The sequence below is a fragment of the Citrus clementina genome, unplaced genomic scaffold, assembly GCF_000493195.1.
Source record: "Citrus clementina cultivar Clemenules unplaced genomic scaffold, Citrus_clementina_v1.0 scaffold_1, whole genome shotgun sequence".
NCBI lineage: Eukaryota > Viridiplantae > Streptophyta > Magnoliopsida > Sapindales > Rutaceae > Citrus > Citrus x clementina.
Window position 1 is genome coordinate 2,659,414 of NW_006263303.1, and position 23,031 is coordinate 2,682,444.

Genomic DNA, 23,031 nt, shown 5'->3' on the forward strand with positions numbered 1-23,031 from the left:
GTAGCACTGACCCAAGTTATGAGAGGAGAAGAAAATATAGATAAATAATTTTTTTAGATTATTTTTACCTTTTGTACTTTTATGGTATATATATATATATATGTAATGGGATATAAATTTAATATTTAAAGACAAATGTGACATATTTAAATAAAAAAAACCCGTTAGTTTATTCAGTGGGGTTGCTGCCCTGATGATGCACTATTTTGGCGACGAAATTTCCTTTCCCTCAATTGGAGTGAAGAGGCATTATGATTCGATTCGTTGGTTTTACCAAAAATGTCCTTGCCCTCAATTGGAGTCTGAACAGGCGTTATGGTTCGATTCGTTGGTTTACCTTTCCAGTTTTACCGATCGAAGTGTCGAACCACAACTGACTGAAACGATTTTCGAGCCAAAGTTGGTTCGGTTGGGTTTGGTTCCCAAGATGCGTATCAGTCGCAAGTTCGCTAATGTTTGTCCGGTTTCTTTGGACGTTATAATGGTTGAACGGTACACAGCGCAACGGTCACCATTCGAAGATGGCTCTCGCCTCTCCTTACCCACTCCTCGCTCTTCCCGTTGAAAAAACGACGAAACATCGACTTCAGTTCCTGTAACAAATTCAAATTCCCTCATCTCTCTGTTAAGATCGTGTTCAAGCATCGACGAATTTGAGCGAATTCATTCCCACTTAATTACCACAAACCTCATGCGGGACCCCCAAATATCCACTCAGGTCTTTGAGTTCTTGGTCTTCACTGGAGACCTTGGTTACGCTCAGCAAATTATTAGGCAAGGCGACGAACCAGAAATCAAAATCTGGAATTCCATCATTGAAAATCGACTTATAAACGGTTACCCACAGGAAGTCTTTGCAATTTATTTAGTGCCAATTGCACCTGTACACCTCCATACTTCAAAAATTATCTCAATATCCTAAAATTTATTTTTGTCAAAATTTTCATCGATACCCTTTAAAAACTTATAAAAAATTACTAAACTATTCTTATTTTAAAACATTTTAACTCAACGGACAGCACCTCTCCCTTTTCTGCTGAAGCAAACAAACACTCATTTGCTGCAATTCTCTCCACCATCAAACTCAAACAAACAAACACTTTAATTCCCTCACTGGCATCACCTCTACCGAAATAAACATTCATTCTCCATACATGGTAAATCAAACTTCAACACGAGCAAACTAAGCCTGAGAAAGGGAAGCTACCACAACTGAAAAAGTGAAGCATAGTTCGTCACTACATAATCGCCGGAGAGAGTTGATCATTTACTGCAAAATTGGTGCCAATTGCAGTCACCCGAACTGTGTTACTAAACGTATCCACTTTTCTAGAATGTCTGCTCCTCGACAAGGGAGTGAAGTTCATGGAAGAATTTTGAAACATGGGTTAGGTGATAACCTATCTTTGAATTGATGGGTTTGTATAAGAAATGTGGGAAACTGAAGGAAGTGTGCCAACTGTTTGATAAATTGCCTAATAGAGATGTTATTAGTTGGAATACGATGATATCGTGTTACACTTCAATGGGAATGTACAGAGAAGGGTTAGGTTTATTAAGTAAAATGGCTGCTGAAGGGGTTAGCCCTGACGAGGTATCGATGGTTAGCTTGATTTCAGCATGTACTAAGTTAAGGGATTTGGAAATGGGGAAGAATTTGCATTTGTTCCTTGAGGAGAGTAGTATGAAGATTAGTGGGAGTTTGCTGAATTGTCTAGTGGATATGTATTTTAAGTGCGGGAAAATCGGGGAAGCGCAAAAGCTTTTGGGTAGATATGAGATTAATGAGGTCGATGTTGTTTTGTGGACTACATTGGTAAGTGGGTACGTAAAGTCTAATGAAAGAGATGAGGCTAGGCGTTTGTTTGATGGGATGGTGGAGAGGAATTTGATTTCATGGACCCTGATGATTTCTGGTATGCTCAATGTGGGTGTTATTATGAGAGTTTGAAGTTGTTTAGAGAAATGAGCTGCTGCCTAACAGGAGTGTTGTGACATGGAATACAATGTTGAATGGATTTTGCAGAAGTGGGGGTTTTGAGAAGGCAAGAGCATTCTTGATGAGATTCCTCATAAAGATGTGATTTCTTGGAATACTATGATCAATTGCTTTGTTAAATATAATCGGCTTGAGGAATCATTTGAGCTTTTCAGCAGGATGCAGAATTCAAATATAAAAGCTGTGCAAGCATTGGAGCCCTTTATCATGGTATTTGGGTCCATGTTTACATCAAGAAGAATCAAATCAGTATAGATAACATGTTAGGAACTGCTTAAATTGACATGTATGGAAGGTGCGCGGCTGCAGCGAATTGGCCTATGACTTGTTTTTTGAAATCAGTGAGAAGAATGTATTTCTGTGGACTTCAGTGATAGCAGCATATGCCATGGCGGGGCATGCACAAAAAGCAATTGATCTATTCTTGGAAATGGAGGAAACAGGTACAAAGCCAGATCAAGTAACTTTCATAGCTCTTCTTTCTGCATGTAGCCATGGAGGTTTAGTAGATGAAGGATATGACTTTCTCAGCAAAAAGAGCAGAGTCTACAATATCAAGCCAAAGATGCAGCATTATGGATGCATGGTTGATCTCTTAGGTCGAGCTGGGCATTTAGAAGAGTCAGCAAACTTCATTACATCCATGCCAATTCCACCAGATGTCTCTATATGGAGTTCCTTGTTGAGAGCTTGCCGATGCCACCAAAATGTCAAATTGGCTGAGCATGCATTTAAACATCTCACAGAAACAGACCTGTTAAACGATGGAGCTCATGTACTGCTTGCGAACATTTATGCAAAAGCTGGTAGGTTGGATGATATGAGCAGGATTCGAATGAAGTTACATGATATGGGATTAAAGAAGCAACTGGGATACAGTTTGATAGAACAAGGAGGATTTGTTCATAAATTCACTTCTGGGGATATCTTTAACCCTCATTCTGAAGAAATTTATTTGATGTTAAATGAGATTGAGATGACACTACAGCAACAAGGACTACAAGAAACATCGTTACAACATCGTGAAAGATTAGCAGTAGCTTTTGGACTTATAAGCACTTCTGAAAAAACGACCATCCGGATTGTGAATAATCTTCGGATTTGTGGGGATTGTCATTCGTTTATGAAGGTTACATCTCAGGTCTATAATAGAGAAATTGTCATTAGGGATAACGGTAGATTCCATCGGTTTCAAGGAGGGCAGTGCTCATGTAGAGACTACTGGTAATTCAAAGTTTACTTTGTAAATCCTGAGCGAGCAATCCAGTATATTCTTCTGAAATTCCGTGTAGTTTTTTATCTTGCTACCTTCAACAAGAAATGAAAAAGAAAATCGTCTCTCGTTCTTTGTTGAGTCTCTTTTGCCATGATTAAAATTCTTGCTTTTTGTTTTTCTTGTCAACCTTTTTTGTTTATCATCTTTCTAAGTGGGAATCGCCAAAAACAGCTTGTGGGGTTCTTGCAGGTTGCAGCAGTGCACGAACAGCTTTGTTTCACGCTTTCACTCTACAAATCGGTACAATTCTGCAACACAGTTTAATAATTGTACTTGTCATCTTCACCAGATTTCTCACCTGATTTGAGTAAGGACATTCTTGGACTTAAGCATACAATGTACCTCTCTGCTTCTCCTCACAAAAGCTGAAACAATTTTTGCGAGTATGACATACAATCTTCATTCAAGTGAAAGGAAATAAAATCATCATGACAATGGACTGCAATCACAAAACAGTGCGGCTGTGGAAGCATTGATGTATCTCAATTTTATACCTAAAGAGGGAACTTGTGGCCTTAAATCGGAGGCAATTTAGTCATGATACGAGAGTTTGGCACAAATATGATACGAAAGTAACACGCATAGGTGAACGGTGAACTTTAAATTGACCGTGTCATATTAAATGATCATTTACTAACTGTGTTTTCCGAATTTATGATCTGTGACATGATTAATTTAACATAATACATCATTGCTATCTAAAATTTTATAAACCTATACCTTGGGGCGACACGTGAACGCGAATTGTCGCTCTTACTTGTAACGATGTAATATGTATGAACGTTATTGTGAAACGCAATGCAATTGCATAGCAAGAATGTAAGAGAGCACTGCAATGTCAATAATGGCATCTGGGTCCATGCTATTACCTTATAAGTTATCATATTGATGTTGAAACTGCCCTACTAAGATATGTACTGAAGATAGGAAAGAAGCATAAAAAAGGCGTGCCAATTGTTTTATGAAATAAACAAAGGAAAAAAATGCAAGGGCGTGGACCGCTGTATAATATTGCGCACGTGAAAAGGACAAACCCAGAAATGCAATTAATCGGCCAGCACCAAAATGCAAAATACATACAAACAAGACGTCCTTGAGCTTCAGTGATTGCAAATTTATCTGCTCGTTGGTACGCATGAAGTTTAGCAATGAGGTGACAAAAACTTGAAACTAAATGAATACTTAATCTAAAGCTTGCTTTCATGGAGCTAAAGCTGGGGATCCACACTCTTCAGCCAGAATAAAATGAAACTAGAGAGACCTTTAAATCTCCAGAAAGTTTCCAAATGAATGAAGTCGGAAGGAAGATTACCGAGAGAACTACAAGATGCATATTTATATCATCATGGCAATAAGTTAGCTATCAGTTTGCACATATTGCTCCAGTCTACTCATTTTCATTCAGACAATACCAACTCTTGATGATCAAGAGGAAGAAAAATCCAAAAATATTATAGTACTCTATATTATGTCAAAGTTGCAGTCTTATACATTCATTCCTTGCTGCAAGCCTGCAACAGAAAGCAAATACAAAAATAATAACATTGGGGAGCCATAAAAAGGGGCTCCCACCCTCTTGAGGCTAATTTTGATGCAATAAAGGTTGCAATAAAGGTCCGAGAATATATATTTATGTCCAAGTTTATGGATGGACAAACTGACTAGTTATTATGACCCCATGCCCACCAAGGCCGTGAAAGCTGAAATATAATCTGCAGACAAAACAATGTACAAAATTGATCATCCATGGCTGCTAAGTGATGCACATGAACAGCTCTTTATGGACAGATGATAAAGTCGTCCCTTTTTGAGTTTTCATCAATCATGGACATGGTGGCTATAGGTAAAAAGCCTTTATGTTGTGATAAAGAAACAAGTTTCAGAAAGCTCCCCACAATCGTCTGACTTGGGAGAGCTTTCAGAGTTGATGTCTTTCTCCATTTCCTCATCAATCAAAATCTCCTGAGAGCGACAATCTGCACTGCAGAATGCTTTCTCACCTCTGCAAGAGATCAATTAAATCAGACTATTTAATACTGAATCCCCTTACGAAGATGTGATGTGAAAAACTAATGAGGCTATTAGTAATATTATTGGGGCATACCTGTAGATGTAAATATCTTTACCCTCCAATTTCTTGTTGCAAGAGCAGCAGAAGCTCAAGAAATCATCAGAAGGATACTGAGTGGTTATGATCATAACTCCATCGCTTCCCTCAGCTTCATTCTTATAATCGTCACTTTGGTCGTTAGTGCGACATTCCAAAATACAGTCCCCATATATATGAGTTGTTCTCGGATTAGGACCATGCGATACTACACGGGTATAATCTTCAGAAAGCTCAATCTCACTTGCAGAGAGGCTTTCAGTAAACCCATTGCCAGAGCCGATGGATGTTGACATTAAGTTTACCTTTGAATCCGAAAAGTTGTTTGATCGAGGACTTCCTCCAACCATCAAAGGAGAACTTTCCTGGCAGGCTAATTTTTCAAAACCAAAATTTTCAGAACTCATAATGGAGCCACAGTCAGTGAAACCAGCTAAAACTGGAAATGACCTGCAGGAATCAAGTGAACAAGACCGGGTTTTCCCAAATGGCTCATGTTCTTCAAATGGGGTTTCTCCAATTTCTAAAACAACATCAGAGTTACCCGTTTGCAGGAGAGATTTGATCTGGGTGCAAGGGAAAATTGCATAATTTTTAGGCAAAGATTTAGGTGCATCAAAAGAATTAATATTGGTCTGACTATTTGGGGTTTTAATCCTCATTTGAGGTCCAAAAATAATGTTCTTACTCTCAGACCGGAGAACTTTACTGGACGGTTTCATATCATTGCGCAGAGAATCTATAATGCTTAAGCCAACTTTACTAGTATCCCAGCTCTTATGCTGCTCATAATGGGCTGATTTTGGAGACCTAAAGGAATTGCCTAGATTTGAAAATGCCCTAAAATCTAAAGGAGATGTTGGGCTCCGAACTGAATCAGTATCTGATAAACCCTTAGGACTCAACCCAACAAACAGACCAGGAACATTGAACAAAGAGTTGCCTTTCAGATTTTCAGAATTGAAAAAGGACTCAGCAACAGATTCAGGCGTTTTTAAATGACTCATCTGCTGTTCTTTCTCAACAGACCTGGTCCTCTTCCTCAGCATTATCTCCTCCAAACCTCTTAGAAACACCTGAAGCTGCTCCTTGTCGGAAGTCTGAACCCAAAAAAAACAAAAAAAATCAAACAGATTCAAATATACAGTTACTTACTAAGCTCAGAAACAAACAAGAATCAATAAGCTGCATTGGACAGAAGAATAACGAACACGATCAATCTATCCTCACACATACATGATGAACCAACAAGAAATTGTAGATTAAACAAAAGTCTCTGATGATGTGATTGTAATTTTGTAATCCCCAAAATCCCTAAAACCCACTTTAAAATTAGATTTTTTATAGCATTAAAGAGGCCTGAAATGACGGAGAAATGTCAAATCAATTACAAAGTAAGGCAGCTATGACAAAAATCTGATGAGCATTAAACCTCTGCTAAGTAAAATACAGTACATTCATCTTCATACTCAAAGAGAAAACATATAAAGAAAATGAAAAAAAAAATTGACCTAGAAATGATTCAAATAAGAAAATACCCAGTTCAGAATATCCCATACATGCAGAAAGGAGGAAAAAAAAAATCAAACACATCAAAACGCAAAAGAAAAACAATAAAAGCACAGTCTTGGCACAAAAATGCAAAATGGACAGTCCCAAAAACAAATCTTTGGAACATTAAACAAGAACAAAAATGAAGATTCAAAAAGCCCACCTCAGTGAGGTATACTCTCAAAATCAGCTCTGGGAACTTGACACAGAAAGAGATATGTGAATTAGTGAGTGTGAGATTTTAAGAAGAGACCTCAATGCAGTCAAGATATATACGACAAGAACAAGAAGCTCTTGTGGGGGGTTTGTGTTTGTGTGTGAGAGAGAAATGAAACTTGTGCAGCACTACTCTTGTTTCTTTCTTCCTTTCTCTTTCTTACTGTCTGTGCCTCAAAATCAGCGAAGCAAATGAGCTTCTGAAATACTCCACTCTCTCTCTCTCTCTCTTCCAAATTACACGTAATACGTATGCAATACTGTCTTGTCTTTGCCCGCAGAAAGGAAAATATTAATAATAGTAATTAATTTATCTTTTCACCAACTCGTTTCAATGTGAATGCACTAGCCTACGCTTATTGTTCAAGTTATTCATCTGTTTTTATTTTTTAATATTAAATTTATTGATAACATAATAAGAGAATGGTGCTCATATGAATGCCAAATAATTGATTTATTGTTTGCAAAATGAATATTTATGTATTTTGATCTACTTTTCAAATATTAGTCTACGCGGAATGTGTCATTTAGTTTCGATATCACTAATAATGATAAAAATTCATTTAACATATGTACCGGATTAAAATCATTTCATATTAAATGGATTGTATCCTTCTCTTATTAATAATGATAAAAGAATGCATTAATATACGCGGGATTATATCCTTTATACATTAAATGTGTCATTTTCTTACCGATCTTATTAATAATGATAAAAGAATGCATTAATATACGCGGAATTATATCCTTTATACATTGAATGTGTCATTTTCTTCCTTCATTGATAGATCCGATTCACTAATAATGCTCAAGATTTTACAACGTTATAACTTTAAAATTATTTAATTATTTTTTTGACTTTGATGCGAGCGAAATGTCATTTTATCTTCCGTTCAATTCGCAAATTAAATTAACCAATCAACACCCACCAATACTAAATTATCAAAGGACCTTGTTGAAAAAAAAACATAAATAAGTTATTTGGTATAATTTTAAATAAACTTTTCATGAAAAAAATTGATGAATTTTAAAGCAAACTATTTTACTAGTTCAAGGGTAAAATACATTTGGAAATTTATCTGTATTTAGTAAAAATAGATCAGTATTTGTTGTATTAAAAAACAAAGAAGTCTTTTATTATATTTCCTTTTTTTGGTTCCAAGTTTAGGTGGTCCAATAAATAATTGGTCAAAAAAATCACTGATGGTGATGTGGCGAATATGTTAGGCAAAAAATTAATAAAGAAAATTGGACAGAAAAGCAAAGTGAGGATCTTAAATAAATAAATAAGTAAAACAGAAGACACTACTGAAAAGGGCATGGTTCAGTTACTTTATTTACTTTATTGCCCTTTTGGTGACTCATCACAAAACGCCAACAGTGACGTGAAGCTTCTCGTTTAACTTTTCGCGGACAGACTCACGACTGTTAACAGCGGGCCCCGACGAGGTTATTATAGTTATTTTTTTCTTAACTACGATGGGAAGGGCCTCAACTGTGGGAAGTACTTTTAAGCTCATACCACAATTTAAATTAGAAGTCACCGCTCGAATCGAGAAGTACAGGTTCTCCCAACAAATACGACTTTTTTTGCGACTCGAACTGGAAAGCAAACCCAATCAAGCCACTTAAGGGGGACTCCATTGCCCGTGAAGCCAACACTTTATTGGTTGACGATGTTATTTTTTAATCTGCTTCAGTTTTACAATTTACGCGGCAACTTTGAATCGATACTATGGTTAATGACTTTAATATCCTTAAGTCGGTTTGATTGTGTTTGTATTATGATGTTTGGGCTAGGGGTAGGCAAAAAATTGTGCACTAGCGAAAATCAAACCGAACCGAACCGATCTGAATCGTATCGTTTGAAACGGTTTTAATTTAAAAAAATGAAATATATGGTTTGTAAAAAAAATCGAAATATAGGTTTGATATTCAGTTCACTCAGCTGAACCGAAAAACCGAACCGAAAAATTGAATTATTTTTAAAATTTTATTTAAATAGACACGTGTGTAAATTTTAATTGATTGAGTAATATAACTAAAATAGGCATGCACACACACGATTATAGTATATATGTATATATGTATATATGTGTTACAATTTCTGCACCCAAAACAAATCTAAAAGTAAAATAAAAAACGAAATCAACTCGCCAACCAAATCACCGTGAGACAGCTTCACCTCGCCAGCCACCGCGCAACCGAAAAAGCTCTGCTCGCCAGCCACCGCGCGTCATCTTCTGCTATGCTCGCGCAGCCAGCCACCGTGCACCAGTAGGAGTAAAGTCCTCGTTACTCCATACACTTTATTATAACATTTGCATAAACTGTATTTAGTAATGCATTTAGTAAGTCCCCGTTAAATGACTGTTATTGCTTTAATTTTTTATATAATTTTTTTAAGTGAAAATACTTTTACAACATGATTAGAATTAAATATTTTCAGAAATCCAAATCTAATCCACTAGGAAAGATAATAACAATTAGGAATATTAAGTTCCATAATATGGCTATATTTAGATTTTATTTTGATATTATGATTGTTATAATTTTGTAAGATGGAGGACAGTGTTGGTGAAGTACAAAAGGCTAATAATGAAGTGCAAATGACAGTTGATTGATGTTGTTGATCAGTAAGTTTTCTTTATTTTTTTAAAAAACTAATATCTTATTTATATAGATTGTTTATTCAATTATTTATTGTTTTAAATTTTTTTTATAGATCCAAATATTGAGTTGGAAAATGCCTAAAGTTGATGTTGATATTGATGAAGATGGGAGAATGTTGTTGGCATTTGTTTGTAATTTTTTTTTTTTTGTGAAGATGGGAGAATGTTGTTGGCGTTTATTTCTAAATTTTCTTTTTATTTTGTGTTGTAAGTTGTAATTGTTGTTATTTTTATTTATCTTTACAACATTATGATTATGTTTATGTAGATGGAGTTTGGAGTTTGGTTATGTATTTTGAAATCTCAATATGTCATATTTTGTGAGTACTTTATTAGTAGTTAGTAAGATATTAGTGATAAAATGTATTTTGAATATTTTGTATTTATTGTTAATATTTGTAATGAAACTATGATGAACTAATTGTTGAAAAAAATTATTACATTCATGAGGCCCAATGAGGTAAAATTTGAAAATTCAAAATAGGCCAAATAGGCTCAGAATCAAAAAAAACTGAACCGAACTGAAAAGATCTGTTTGAGTTCAGTTCTTATTGAGTTCGGTTCTTATTTGGTTCTTTTTATAAAATAACCGATCTAAATCGATTCTGCTTAATTTCGATTCGAACCGAACCGTACCCACCCTTAGTTTGGACCAATCAAGAAAACAATTTTTTTTTTAATTTACACTTATTGTTTCTATTGTTTTTAAATATTTTATCTAACTTAATTTAAAAAAATCTAACTGTTGCTAGCTGAAGGTCAATAGTCACTTGCTTTTGTATTTATAAATTTTATTATAGGCCCACTTGCAACATTTATATTTCAAAATGAATTTTTAACTTAAAATTTCAACATAAATCTTGAGTTATCGATTTCAAGTGATCTAATGGTAGATGAATAACTATCATTAATATCTATCATTAGATTACCTAAAACCAATGACTTAAGATTTGTATCAAATTTTTAAATCAACAAATTAAGTTAAAATAACTCCATCTATATATATAATTATATGAAAGGGGTCATTTCAGCTTAAATTTTTTACTTAAAATTTTGACATAAATTATGAGTTGTTGATTTCATGCAATCTAATTATACATGGGTAGTCAAAAAAATATTTAATAATATTAATTCAGCCATTGCATAAGATCAATGACTCAAAATTTATATAAATAATTTAGGTTGAAATAATCTAACCAATATTATATTTCAACAACATTTATATTTAAACATCCGCGGGACTTTGCTACTTGTATAGTCTAAATGCTTGGACTTTGATACTAGTATAGTCTGAAACTGTCGCCAAACAATTAGAAAATTAATCTCTCATATCAAGTATGCAAGAAACTTAAATATGTAGTAGAAAGAAAAAGAATATTGAAATATTTCCTTAATTATACATTGTCTTCTTAATAAGAAAATTAAACCTTTATCTTGTAGACATGACAAAATAAAAATAAAATATTAACTTAATCATGGAAAACAAATACATAATCTATTAAAGTAGTTAGCATACTTCCTTAATCATGGAAAACAAATACATAATCAATTAAAGTAGTTAGTATACATCGTTAATCGCGGAAAACAAATACCTAATCCATTAAAGTTGGTACTAATCACTGTGAAATATATGAGACATGAGTGTATTTATTTATTTTTTTTTAATACCAATATTGCACGTGCTGACTTCAATCAAACTTATATTAAAAAAAAAATGAAATTGTTACCTTTTTATTATGATCTAAGAAACAAGAATATAGGAAACAAGTGTCTTTTGTTGTTATAGAAGAATATATATTAACTTATTCAACATAAATATATTATTAATTTCAATCACTTGTATCCATTATAGTCTTGTATAATATATAGTTCACTTTTGTACTATAGACAATGATAACACGCACATTTGTTCCCTAAAATATAAGAAGGAAAATGAAAACGATGGCATATGAGCTCTCTTTATTGAGGAAGTAGTATAATTATGTTAGCAAACTATCACTTTTACCATAATTTGAAATCATTATTTCGTCTTTAAATGTGTGATATTATTTAAGAAAGTTTGCACTACTATGTTACAATTTCCTAATCACGACATTCTCTTTACCTGAGCATACTATATACCATAAGTTATCACAACATTTTACATACTTAGGCATACTATTTAAATGTGTCCAAATGTAGAATTTGTTAATCTTCATAATGTGAGTGTGGTCATATGCATTTATCAAATAAAAAAAGTAACTTTAAATGAATTCTTAGTGTGATGTTACACTTAAAAATTCATAATGAACTCTTAAATTTGAGACTTAGTGACTCATTATATATAAATTATAAAACAACTAATACGATAATAAATTTTATCATTAAAACATAAATTATGACATTAGATTTAGAACACGAACTTTAAGAAAATCTTTAAATTCAGATTTGGACTAATGCATTCTAAAATGAATTTTTTTGAATTGCCAACAATTTTTACTTTTTCTTTTTAAATATTTTTCAAAGGTGGAAACCTATGAAGGGTATTGAAGTCAATAAATTACTCCAGTACAGATTTAATACTTCAAGGCTCAAGCCCTGGACTTGGTACACGCGGGGTAAAAAGAGTGAAAGACCACAAGTTAACGGTCAAAGTCAAACTTCGTACAACTGCTCTCGCTTCCATATAAAGAAGTTCACGCCGTGAAGTACCCGTTAACTAATAATTCGTGGTCCCATTATATGCCACGTCACCAGAGCTAGTTAACCTAACCCGAGTTATATCATAACTCAAGGAGTTATCATTTCACCTCAATGGTTCCTTTTACTTTTCTTTAAGTTGCATCCACTGCCATATTTTGTCGTTTTTCGAGACTCAGCTTTCATTATTTCGGGGCTGGCAGGCGCATTAGCAGACACGTGTACGCTGGTTTCCCTATCTCGGTAAAATCCAACGGCTGCTAGTAGAAGATTCCCTTTAAAACGGACCGGTCACAGCCGCAGGGCGGTTTGGATTTCACTTTTCCGTACTGCGAATTAGTAACGTGTGGGGCCAACCACACGTGCTGGGACCTACGTGGATCGTTTACACTGCAATGGGACTGGTGGGGCCATGGGGTAAGTTTGAAAACTGAGAATTGTTGCCCCCATATTGCACGAACGTTGTAGAAATGTCTTTTGTTTTTACTGTTTTTCGTATTTGTCCCAATTCAAAATCCATACAATCAACTTCCTTTTTTATTTTTTATTTTTTATTTTTAATGTATTACAATTGACCTATGGATGATTTCCTAGAAGTCTGAATTTGTAAACTTATTGCATAATTCGAAATTCTATTCAACCTAACTCAAAAATTTGCATTCATTACAAACAAAATTAAATATTTGTATCTTTTAAAAATTTTATTCACCATAACTCGAAATTCTATTTAACTTTAATTCAAAAATTTGCATTCATTAAGAACAAAATTAAATATTTGTGTCTTTTTTTTCATCACAAGTTAGATAAGTCTTACATTTTTAGTAACTATTTTAAAATGTATATGTTAGAAAGACAAAAATTAAGAACGTGAAACATATTCTAAACTTATTCCATAATGACAATAATTATCATTTTCCACGTGTTAAACAATGACTAATTTTTTACACTATTACTAAAATAATAATTAAGTACCCACAATCGATAAATGACATTTCTAGGGTTATATCATTTAGATTATAATTTTTTGTATTCTACCTTTTTAAATCTAACATTATCAAACATGTCCTTACTCTAGTTAATATTCTACAAGTGAATTTACCTTTTTTTTAAAAAAAATAAAACATATGTATAAAGACATTCCATTACCTGTATGTCAATGTAATTTAATAAATAGTCGTATTATTCCAAAAGTAACTATCGTAGTTTTCTTTTAATGGTGGCCACAAAGAAGAGTGGAGATAGTTTTTATCAGGACCATTTTTTATTTAATTATTTTAATTTTTTTTTTTTAATTACGAACAATCATAAGCCGGTGTTGGGACTTCATATTTAAAAATATACGCAGCTGAAATTGTTACCCATCTAGCGAACACAGGAGTGAATAAACATCATATCAAATTATCAATTGGCCATTAAACATATATAATTTATGTACTGATTTTTTATGCATCGAAATTCATGAAATGACGCCGTTCGCTTCCTTCACAAGTACCAAAAAATTCCTGTTGTTCAGGGAATTAAGAAATTTAATTAATGTATTAAAAAAAAGAAATTTAATTAATTAATTAATTAATTTTTTTATAACGAGATCTTTTCCCGTTTGCAATCTAAATGTTGCAATTGAAGTACAACTTAGTGGCATAATCAAGATGTTTTAATTATTTAATTATTTTTCTTAAAACAAAACAAGCTTCGACATTTGGACCTACGGAAATCTTGACCACAAAGGGCAATGAGACAGCATCCTCGGCATTTTTATCGGGTTTGTTACGAGCTACATGCCGTCATTTTGCTTGCTGAGAACGGAGAGCTCAGGGCTTGGACTGTTTAGGGACATTTTGTGACGCACATTTTGCATCCCGACAAGCACTTGTTCAACATTTTGTTTCTTATTTAAGCATATGTTACTGATTTTTAGAGACTAAATAACACTATTTTTATGTAGGATTATACAACTATTTTATATCTTAGATGTAATTATTGACTAATGGTGAAAACACCACCGGTAATAATTCGAGACTAAATAATCGAGCAGATATCATCAGTTTTAAACACACAACTCTCGAATTCAAAGCACATCTACTTAGTTAGGAGAACCGAATATTTATTCTTCGATAATTTCTTAATAACGTTGCAAGATACTATAATTAATTCTATTTCTTAAATTTGTAGATAGGATTCAATTTAGAGTAGTTGTAACTCCAAAATTTTTTCAAAGTGAATTTCTCTTGCCAGACCTGATTTTTGGATGCTGAATATCACTACAAAGGACAAGACTAATCGGGAAAAAGCAGATTTTCATCATAATAACAAATTACCCATAAATATTAATGGTAGGTTTGTGCATATTAATGCACGCTATGCATCTAAGTCAAATATTGATAAATCTTAAGGGCGGCAAGTGATAATTCCCCCTAACCAGTAACCAGCGTCAATTGGGCAAATTGGAAAGTTGGTCAACATCGAGAGAGGACCGCACTTGACCAAGAAGGGCATTCGGGTATTTCATTTATTGCCTTTTGAACTCGCACAAAAAATCGCTCATTACAAAAAAAAAAAAAAAAAAACTCGCATTTTTCGATTCTGTTCATCGAGAGGTAGCTTCTGCAAGAAGCAAGCGAGCAATGGCGAATTCGCCGTCGCAGATCGATACTCAAATTGTTGATGTTCAATCATCAGAAGTTGAATCTCAACTCTCTTCACTCGTCTACGGTTCGTTCTCTTACACTCGCTTTACATTTTCCCGCTGTTTTCCTCAGTTCCAAAATTCAAATCACACAGGCTTTGTTCACTCTTCGTACGCGATTCATCTTACAGTGAATCAAATTGTATATGTAATACAGTTCAAATTAACTGGAAATCAGATGTAGTTACAACAAATTCAATTCTCTCCGTTGATTATAAATCCTGCGATAATCTGTTGAAATTTTATTAGGTCTACTTGCGTCATCTGGTAATTATTGTAAAATTGTGACCATTATTTTGATCCTTCATCTGTAGCTTATGTTCTCTTGATTCGTGCATTGGCCTGAGTTTTTTTTTTAAAAATAATTATGAATGGAAAATTTTTTGAGAACACGAAACTGGATAAAGTGTACCTAATGGTCTTCTGTTGGCTGCTTCTTTTATCTCGTTCTTGTGCTTCAATTTTTATTAAGTGCCTTCAGTCTGTTGGTTATTATTCTGTTTGTGCATGTAAGCATGACCTATCTTTTAATTCATGCAGATATGTCACAACAGGTCCACATGGTGATGCAAAACATGCTTAAGATGATAGCGTGAGTAGATTAGCATAAATTATGATTAAATTCAGAAATAGTGTATATTTCTTTGCAAATTATGGGAAAAAAATGTTGATGCTGACAGATTGCATTTAGTGCTTTTCTGTAAATTTGCTTAAATTGATATTTTCTTTTTTTTCCTTCTTTGGGATTTCTCCATGAATTCTCTGCAGTGAAATTGATCAGAATTCTTCTGGAATCATGGAAGAGGTAGAGAAGTGCAAAAACTTAGCTTTTGAGAGGAAAAAATCCTTGGAGGAAGAGAAGGATCAAATCGATGCTTTTGCTGTTTTAGACATGCTCAATGACAGGGATTGAAAAATATTGAAAAGTGTAAGCTCTATTGCTTTTTTTTTTTTTTTCTTTTCATTTGTACTGTAATCAGAGGGTATTTTACTCGATGTATAGATTCAGATATATGCATAAAAAATATACACAGATATTGGAAAATATGCTTTGTATCACTACACACAAAATCTTCAGATATAACTGGACTTGCTGCCCTGAGATTGTATGAGTATCTCTGCACTTTTCAAAAAATAAACAAGTGATCGTTTTCTCTCAAAGCATTCAGTTCTTCAACTTGCGAACCATCAGCCATGAGAATCATGCTTCCTCTTGTGCCAAATTTTTTCTCTGCATCAAATTTGATATCAGTTTACTGTCCTTAACTCATTAAGTATATAGTAATGCATCGTGCAAAATATGTATTAATTGCCTTATAATTTTTTTTTGAATTACTGAGGTCTCTGGACTTCAATTTTTCTAGGTATAGCCAATAGTAGTTTCATATGATGAATGTATCTAGTTCTAGTGGCTAAATAGCTAATGCAGTTATTGGTCTTGGGATGATACAAATATGACATTTATCTGATTTAATGCATTCAGATCAAGGATTTATTGAGATAGTGGTGTTGTATATTGTCTTAGCCTTCTGCTGTTGTCTTAATAATTTTGGCCAAGTCAAGTTTATTTAAGTCAATGTTGAATCACTGCACCTTATTTTAGCATAATATCAATACCATCATAGAAGAGATAAATATATTTTATAATTTTTTGCTACGGTTATCTTATGATTTGTTGGAATTGATTGTTTCAAGTGCTTTAATGCATGTCTTCTGGAAATTATTCAGGAAGAAGTATTAGCTTTGGCAATATAATTTTCTTTGGATTTATGTGCATCTTGCAACACTCATACCTGCTAATTTGAAGAGGTCCTCGATTGATTCAGGCAGATGTATAAGCTTTCCGGATGTCTCATCCTTTTTTGTGTTTGTTTTTGGAGGATGCCCATGTATTATAACCCTTACAGGGATCAAGCTTGGTAACTGATTGGAGCTTTCTGGTGTTCCTGAAAAATTATGGGGTACATAGATGTAAATTAAGTACATCGTGTGTTTAAGGAAAAGCCTTTTGTGAAAAAATAAGATCGAGTATATGCCTTAATATCGTTGTGCCGTGTCGTCGAAGTTCAAGAATGTTATGCAGACTATTTAAAGGGTACCAGTATAGAAGAAATATTTCGTAATTTTCATAAAAGGATCATTTCAGGATCTAAATGTTGGCTGTAGTATGCTGTAAAAATAGATTATGCAAGTTTAAATGGGAAAACTTTACTTTCCTCCGATACTCCATACCCCTTCACTTGAAAATGGATAAATCACGATATACACACAATATCAGAATTGGGTGTAGAGTGGCGAGAAATGGCAACAAAATTGACACTGTATATTGGGATTGCATGTGTAGTTGCAGCTGTATTCTAAGGCATTCACATTCTTTTGTTTATGAACATCTGCATGCTAGTTTTTTTAAAATAACTTGGCACCTGTTTGTTCTGAAATTTTCTGCCCATCTAACTGCCTGCATTGGCCCCCACCTTTGATTGTAAAAATCCCAATGGATGTCTCAAAATAATTATTTAGAAAGGGACTGAGTTTACCTTGTGCGTTTGCATCTATACGAGAGTTTGGTGCTTCAGAATTTTTTGGCTCTTCATTTCGTCCTGTAATCTGTAAAGTAGATGGTGATGATCACTAGCATAAACTTTCAATATAGTCACCTATGACAATTGGCTAAGCCAAAGTTTTGTCATCTTTAAGAGAACTTTTGCGATAGGATTGATAAGAAAATGAGCGTTTTACTTTTACAGTACCTATTACAAAAACGTATTTTACAAATTTCATCTAAGTTTGTTCTTTCCAAATGTTATTTCAAATCCTTTCCTTTTACAGCCAAATAGGTTGATGCATTTCCTTACTGAGCATGATTATGATCTGCATTCTCTGTTTTAATTGGTCAGAGATGAGATATACCTCTATGTTCAAATCACTGAGCAATTCTGTCAAAAAGGGCAGTTCATCCAGCATCTCCTGTTTTAGTCCCTTAACGTACTGAAAATAGAAGAGTCAGCATTGAACAAAAACATTTGCATGTAAGCGTCATAAATACTACTGAACAAGAAAATGACTATTGTAAATTTTTGGCTGCATGCTATATAATGGGAAAACATCACTAGCTGAAGATACTGTTAACTTGGCATATGATATCAATGGAGGTTATGCGTGCCCATGAATTAAGTGCCAACTTGTTTATTATTTCTAAAAACGAGTCTTCTCAAGGCTTTATGCAAAATTTCCTTTTGAAGGTCATGTTTCCTCATTAACTTCTGTTGAAATGTTTGATTGACTTATCTTTCCAAAACATCAGAGTAATTGAAAACTATGGTGGCATAAATGTGCAGAAAAATTCCATACCTGAATAAAGTTGTTCATAATCTTCTTACCATCGCCATGATCTATCGGCACCATTTGCTTCAAATGATGATGACTTAACCGTATGACCTGGGAAAGTCTTTTGGTTCTCACTGTAAAAGGTTGTGGGATATTGAAAATTACACCAATCTCTCCCGCCATGTCTGCTGATCCTAATTTTGTGAGAAACTGGAAAACTCATATGAAGTTAGGTAAAATCATACAATAACTTTTATTTTCACATAAAAGCTTTGAATTTTGGTTTGCATTCCACTGTTTTCTCACCCAAGCTTTGCTACTAAGTGTGCCTGTAATTTATTTCTTATGACCTTGCTAAACTTGTTCATGCATTACTAGCATGAATGATGGAAACAGAATTCTTCTACTCCATGAGCTGTTTTTCCTTTTTTAGTATTTTGCATCTTTCTGCTCTTGCCTGTTCTCTTTCTAAAACTAGTTTCTGGCTCTCTTACAAATGTTGTTGATTATTTGTGCCATAAAATAGTTCTGTAATTGAGATGGAACTTTTTGGTGAATACAGCTTGCTTCCTGCATCAGGAGTATGATAATTTGCTGAACTATTTGTTGATTTGATATTGCAGGAGTTTGTCAGTGGTGTATGGAGACGGCTATTGTTCAGATTCTCAGAGGAAATGGAGAATTCAGGAAATTTTTGCTTCACATTCTTATTGGTACCATTCGTCAGCAATCAGATATGTCTTTTTAGAACATAGGAAATGTAGCTCCCACTCTTTGCATCAACTGGAGGTTGATTATAAGACAGATCTGCTTGATTATAATTCTTTTACTACTTGCAATTTAATGTAAACTTTTCTTCCTACCCCAGTGACAATGAATGATATACGTATTTAGGCATATTATATGCAAATGCAGTGGCATAAAACTCTGATATTCTTAACCTAGAATTGCTGAAACATACCTGCTCTGCTCCGTTCTTGTATATCAGCACGTCCTGCGGTTTCAAATACAGTTTAGAATTTGCACCAGTCATTATATAAGATAAATATGTCAGAAAAATAGGTGCCTTACCACTGCTCCAGACACTACAATATATAAATCTGTTGGTATCTCATTTTGTAAAATGATTTCAACCTTTGGAGGAAAATACTCTGCTTTCACCTCCGACACCTATCATGAGCATTGCCATTAGGGATTGTTAGAGCTACTTTCACGAATTAAATTAATTTATGTTTGAATTTTGATTTTGATTTTATCATTATTGGTTGCAACTACTGCCGTTATGCTATGTCACTACAAACTTGTAGCACAGAACTTCTAGTTACTGAAACACATCAACAAAAAAACCCAAGACTATCTGGTTTAGAGCAAAGAAATTATTTTACCATTTGCGCAATAAGGTCTACAGAGACTCCCTGGAAAAGGTAAGTTTTTTCAACAGTTCCACGAAAAAGATGCTGGGAAATACTGGATCTTATTGCTTTAGGGAGATCCTCTAGCACTTCTTCTTGTTGTAACTCTGCGGTCTTGAACCTGAGTTGCATATGTGCCAGCATTTGCTCTCTTAAGCCTTCTGGGAGTCTATTCTTGCTTCCATATCGCAATATCTCATTGATAGCATTCCTCTTTTAAACCATCACACCAGTAGTATAAGAATCTGTTTGATAGTTTCTACTTTGCTTGTATAGAACAGTACTCTGAAGAAAATTTACCATGAAAAGGGTCCGGACAGCACTATGGACGATGAGATTTGTCATGTTTCCGATAATATATGCAGTGAGGCCAATATTGAATAGCATATACAGCATATTGAAGACCTTCTCGCCGGTGTTGACTGCATGCAAATCTCCGTATCCAACCGTGGTGAGGGTGACAATTGACCAGTAAATGGAATAAGTATAGCCAAGCCATATGCTTCTATGTTTAAAATCATTAACTTGACTTCCAATCCAAGTGTTTTCAGGTATTTTGTGATGTGCTGCTAAATAGAAGTAGAAGCAGCCTGCTGAATGCACTGCAAATAGCGTAACCTGCAATGAAAATGATAGAAGTTTCTTTACGTGTCTAAAGAGAGGGAGAAAAAATATCTATTAATAAATAGAATATGATGGTTCAAAGAAACCAAACTGAAGTGATGCTTACACAGATCAGTTTACTTAATCTCGTGATGAAGTAGCTAAAGCGTATGTCTTTCTCCAGTCTGCAGTTTAAAAACAATGTTCTTGTAATTAGACACTGTGAAATGTGTAATCATTTAATAGCACTTCAAATAGAGGCTTGCCTTGTAAATAGTTCACCGACGCGTCTCAGCCGCCAAAGCCGAAGCAAGTTGAGGAAGCCGAATACCCTACCGTCGTGCAATTGGCCGGTGAAGATTCTGTATATGAACTGAAACGGCAGCGTAGAAGCCACGTCCATTGTGAACCATAGCCTTGTAACATATCTGAGTAAAGTGGAGGGAGAAACAGAGGGTTAAAAATAACTGAAAATGCCCATGCCCTTTAAGGCTTCAGTGAAAATTCTACTATCATAAGCCAACTCGATCATTTCTCATTTGGTGAACATCTATTTGGTACAAATGGACATTCTTTTCTGAGAAAAAAAAATATATGAAGAAAATGTCAGAAAAAAAGAAATCAAGTGTCCAGATGCTATCACTCAAAAATATAATTGTTTTTGATGTTTAGATTTGTGGGGAGTTGAAAACTTTGAACTATTGCTTGCGTAACGTGAAGAAATAGGCCACACTAAAAGCAAACGGTTATGTAAAAGACATGGATAAAGAATTCCATCCTCATCTTATGTATTTCTAGTAATTGATTTATGGCAACGTGTATATCGTTGCTTATGTACGGTTAAAACTTAATCTTTGGTTATTTTCTCTTTTCTTTTTCTAATTATTATCAACTAAAAATATATAAATATTAATATTTGTTAAATTACCGGTTATTTAAGGAAAGGAGAAGATCTTAGTAACTTAGTTCAAAAAGTGACACACCGTAATGCGATTTTCTTGTGATCATCAACAAGTAGGTAAGTTGATTTGTCTAAGTAAGCCACAAAGAAAGTGAAGATGATATCAGCGGCAAAGAAAAAATCCACCGCCAAATCAACGATCAACAGTGACCCAGTTGCTGCTTTTCTAAAAGCTAACTCGAAAGGTGATGCCCATGCCGAGTATACCACCAGAACCACAAGAAAAGTCTGCCACCACCTACACATTACACAATACAATTTTATATCAAACTATAATTATAAACTTTATCAAACACGTCGTAATCTTCTTAAAAACTCCGAGTCTTGAGCTTCGAATTCTATTCATATATTAAAGTTGGAGATGGGTTTGATTTAAAGAATTGAAACTCGATTGTGAAATGTGGCAAACTCTGAAATTTTGCAAGGGTACTTGCATGCATAAGATTAGGAATTTAAGGAAGTTTAGCTCCCTGAAGTGCACTATCTTATGCTATGCTTCCATGCACGAGTTTGTCATTTCTTCATCGTGTCTCCCATAAAACCAAAATCCTAGCTCTTCCAAGCCATTTGTTACCACCTAAATGTCGGGTAGTATAAGTAAGACATAGTGTCACCTATATTTTCTCCTTAATATATGCAGAAGAACCCAATAAAGAATTAACACTTCATAGAGAATCGTTGAAGGAAAATTAGCCTTTGTACTCATCTGAGCATGAAACAAAATGGAAAATGAAAGATAGAAGTAGAGCACGGAACTTACCGGTATCTATAATCGTAGGGAGCAATAACATATTTCTTGAGGCGCAAGTGACCTTCATCAACAACAGTTCCAAACGCCGGCAACAGGCTACTTGACACGGAGGCCAAATTCTTGATTTCGCCGCTTGAATGCCGGCGAAACAGCAACGGCAACGGCGACCTTGTTTCTGACCACGACGACATTCTTATTTGTTAAGAGAGCAAAATGATAATTAGTCAAAGAGTAAGACTTTTGAGTCCCTAAAACTATTTTAATATATAGGAAGTTTGTACTTACCTTTCATGGAATCATAATGTTAGTACTATATTATGATGATGTTTTCTAATTTTTTTTATTATTGTTATTATTTAGATGTAAAGATGATCTAGTTTAATTAATCAATGAAATTAAAGGTCCGCAAGTCAGGCTACCACGTCCTAGCAGCCGTCTGATCTTTGGAATTTATTTAATCAATCACATACTATGGACACCATCACTATGCATTTATTATTTATTTATAACTTTCACAAGGGGTTGAAGAAAACAATGAGTCCTCACTCCCCAATTTCTGCCACTTGATAAGGCCGATGGGTTGTAAAATAAATTAATAGAAACAAGTCAACACCATCTTTACCATCCCACTTGTCTTAAAGAAAACTTGAAAAAAAAAATCGATACAAGTTGGTTACGTTATCTCTTAAGTTGACTCTGAAAATATTTTTATCATGTCACAGTATGAAAATGAATATATAACATGGATTTGTCGGGTATATATTCCATTGTAACTGATGAAAATGAATATA

General features: G+C 34.1%; 4 protein-coding genes and 1 long non-coding RNA gene across 6 annotated transcripts; 3 read left to right on the forward strand and 2 right to left on the reverse strand.

Annotated features, from left to right (window-relative positions):
- Positions 1–1,564: 1,564 nt before the first annotated feature.
- LOC18055075 (pentatricopeptide repeat-containing protein At2g29760, chloroplastic) lies at positions 1,565–3,298 on the forward strand. The gene is made up of 3 exons (XM_024192488.1): positions 1,565–1,916; positions 2,046–2,209; positions 2,295–3,298. The coding sequence occupies exons 1-3, from the start codon at positions 1,565–1,567 to the stop codon at positions 3,225–3,227; spliced, it is 1,449 nt and encodes a 482-aa protein (XP_024048256.1). The 3' UTR covers positions 3,228–3,298.
- Positions 3,299–4,714: 1,416 nt separating this feature from the next.
- On the reverse strand, positions 4,715–7,399 carry LOC18055076. Its single transcript, XM_006450523.2, has 3 exons — positions 7,097–7,399; positions 5,380–6,482; positions 4,715–5,277 (listed from the first exon to the last, which is right to left on the reverse strand). Exons 2-3 carry the CDS (start codon positions 6,429–6,431, stop codon positions 5,130–5,132), a joined length of 1,200 nt encoding a protein of 399 aa, XP_006450586.1. The 5' UTR covers positions 6,432–6,482; positions 7,097–7,399; the 3' UTR covers positions 4,715–5,129.
- Positions 7,400–9,285: 1,886 nt separating this feature from the next.
- Positions 9,286–9,975, forward strand: LOC112095902. The gene is made up of 3 exons (XR_002904053.1): positions 9,286–9,432; positions 9,711–9,785; positions 9,875–9,975. It is a non-coding gene; the product is annotated as an uncharacterized LOC112095902 (long non-coding RNA).
- Positions 9,976–15,040: 5,065 nt separating this feature from the next.
- LOC18055077 lies at positions 15,041–19,438 on the forward strand. The gene is made up of 4 exons (XM_006450529.2): positions 15,041–15,212; positions 15,727–15,778; positions 15,955–16,114; positions 19,137–19,438. Exons 1-3 carry the CDS (start codon positions 15,125–15,127, stop codon positions 16,097–16,099), a joined length of 285 nt encoding a protein of 94 aa, XP_006450592.1. The 5' UTR covers positions 15,041–15,124; the 3' UTR covers positions 16,100–16,114; positions 19,137–19,438.
- On the reverse strand, positions 16,135–22,521 carry LOC18055079 (potassium channel KAT3). 2 transcript variants are annotated; one of them, XM_024192434.1, is made up of 13 exons: positions 22,250–22,518; positions 21,512–21,727; positions 20,795–20,956; positions 20,656–20,713; positions 20,226–20,543; positions 19,899–20,138; positions 19,585–19,683; positions 19,475–19,507; positions 18,538–18,723; positions 18,097–18,174; positions 17,724–17,793; positions 16,980–17,132; positions 16,135–16,417 (listed from the first exon to the last, which is right to left on the reverse strand). In XM_024192434.1, the coding sequence occupies exons 1-13, from the start codon at positions 22,429–22,431 to the stop codon at positions 16,314–16,316; spliced, it is 1,899 nt and encodes a 632-aa protein (XP_024048202.1). In that variant the 5' UTR covers positions 22,432–22,518; the 3' UTR covers positions 16,135–16,313. The 2 variants fall into 2 exon arrangements, with proteins under 2 accessions (XP_024048202.1, XP_024048203.1); XM_024192435.1 differs by lacking the exons at positions 16,135–16,417; positions 16,980–17,132 and adding an exon at positions 17,139–17,644 and having other exon boundaries at positions 22,250–22,521.
- Between the last annotated feature and the right edge of the window lie 510 nt (positions 22,522–23,031).

What these genes read in the sequence shown, in the direction of transcription:
- LOC18055075 (XM_024192488.1), top strand. Translation starts at nt 1,565, where the DNA reads ATGGCTGCTGAAGGGGTTAGCCCTGACGAGGTATCGATGGTTAGCTTG. An exon ending in ATGGACCCTGATGATTTCTG is followed by an intron (nt 1,917 to 2,045) that starts GTATGCTCAATG and finishes GGTTTTGAGAAG; the next exon opens with GCAAGAGCATTCTTGATGAG. An exon ending in CATTGGAGCCCTTTATCATG is followed by an intron (nt 2,210 to 2,294) that starts GTATTTGGGTCC and finishes CATGTATGGAAG; the next exon opens with GTGCGCGGCTGCAGCGAATT.
- LOC18055076 (XM_006450523.2), bottom strand. Translation starts at nt 6,431, where the DNA reads ATGCTGAGGAAGAGGACCAGGTCTGTTGAGAAAGAACAGCAGATGAGT. An exon ending in AAAGATATTTACATCTACAG is followed by an intron (nt 5,278 to 5,379) that starts GTATGCCCCAAT and finishes GATCTCTTGCAG; the next exon opens with AGGTGAGAAAGCATTCTGCA.
- LOC18055077 (XM_006450529.2), top strand. Translation starts at nt 15,125, where the DNA reads ATGGCGAATTCGCCGTCGCAGATCGATACTCAAATTGTTGATGTTCAA. An exon ending in ACTCTCTTCACTCGTCTACG is followed by an intron (nt 15,213 to 15,726) that starts GTTCGTTCTCTT and finishes TAATTCATGCAG; the next exon opens with ATATGTCACAACAGGTCCAC. An exon ending in AACATGCTTAAGATGATAGC is followed by an intron (nt 15,779 to 15,954) that starts GTGAGTAGATTA and finishes AATTCTCTGCAG; the next exon opens with TGAAATTGATCAGAATTCTT.
- LOC18055079 (XM_024192434.1), bottom strand. Translation starts at nt 22,431, where the DNA reads ATGTCGTCGTGGTCAGAAACAAGGTCGCCGTTGCCGTTGCTGTTTCGC. An exon ending in TTGTAGTGTCTGGAGCAGTG is followed by an intron (nt 19,508 to 19,584) that starts GTAAGGCACCTA and finishes TTGAAACCGCAG; the next exon opens with GACGTGCTGATATACAAGAA. An exon ending in GGACCTCTTCAAATTAGCAG is followed by an intron (nt 16,418 to 16,979) that starts GTATGAGTGTTG and finishes AATTTGATGCAG; the next exon opens with AGAAAAAATTTGGCACAAGA.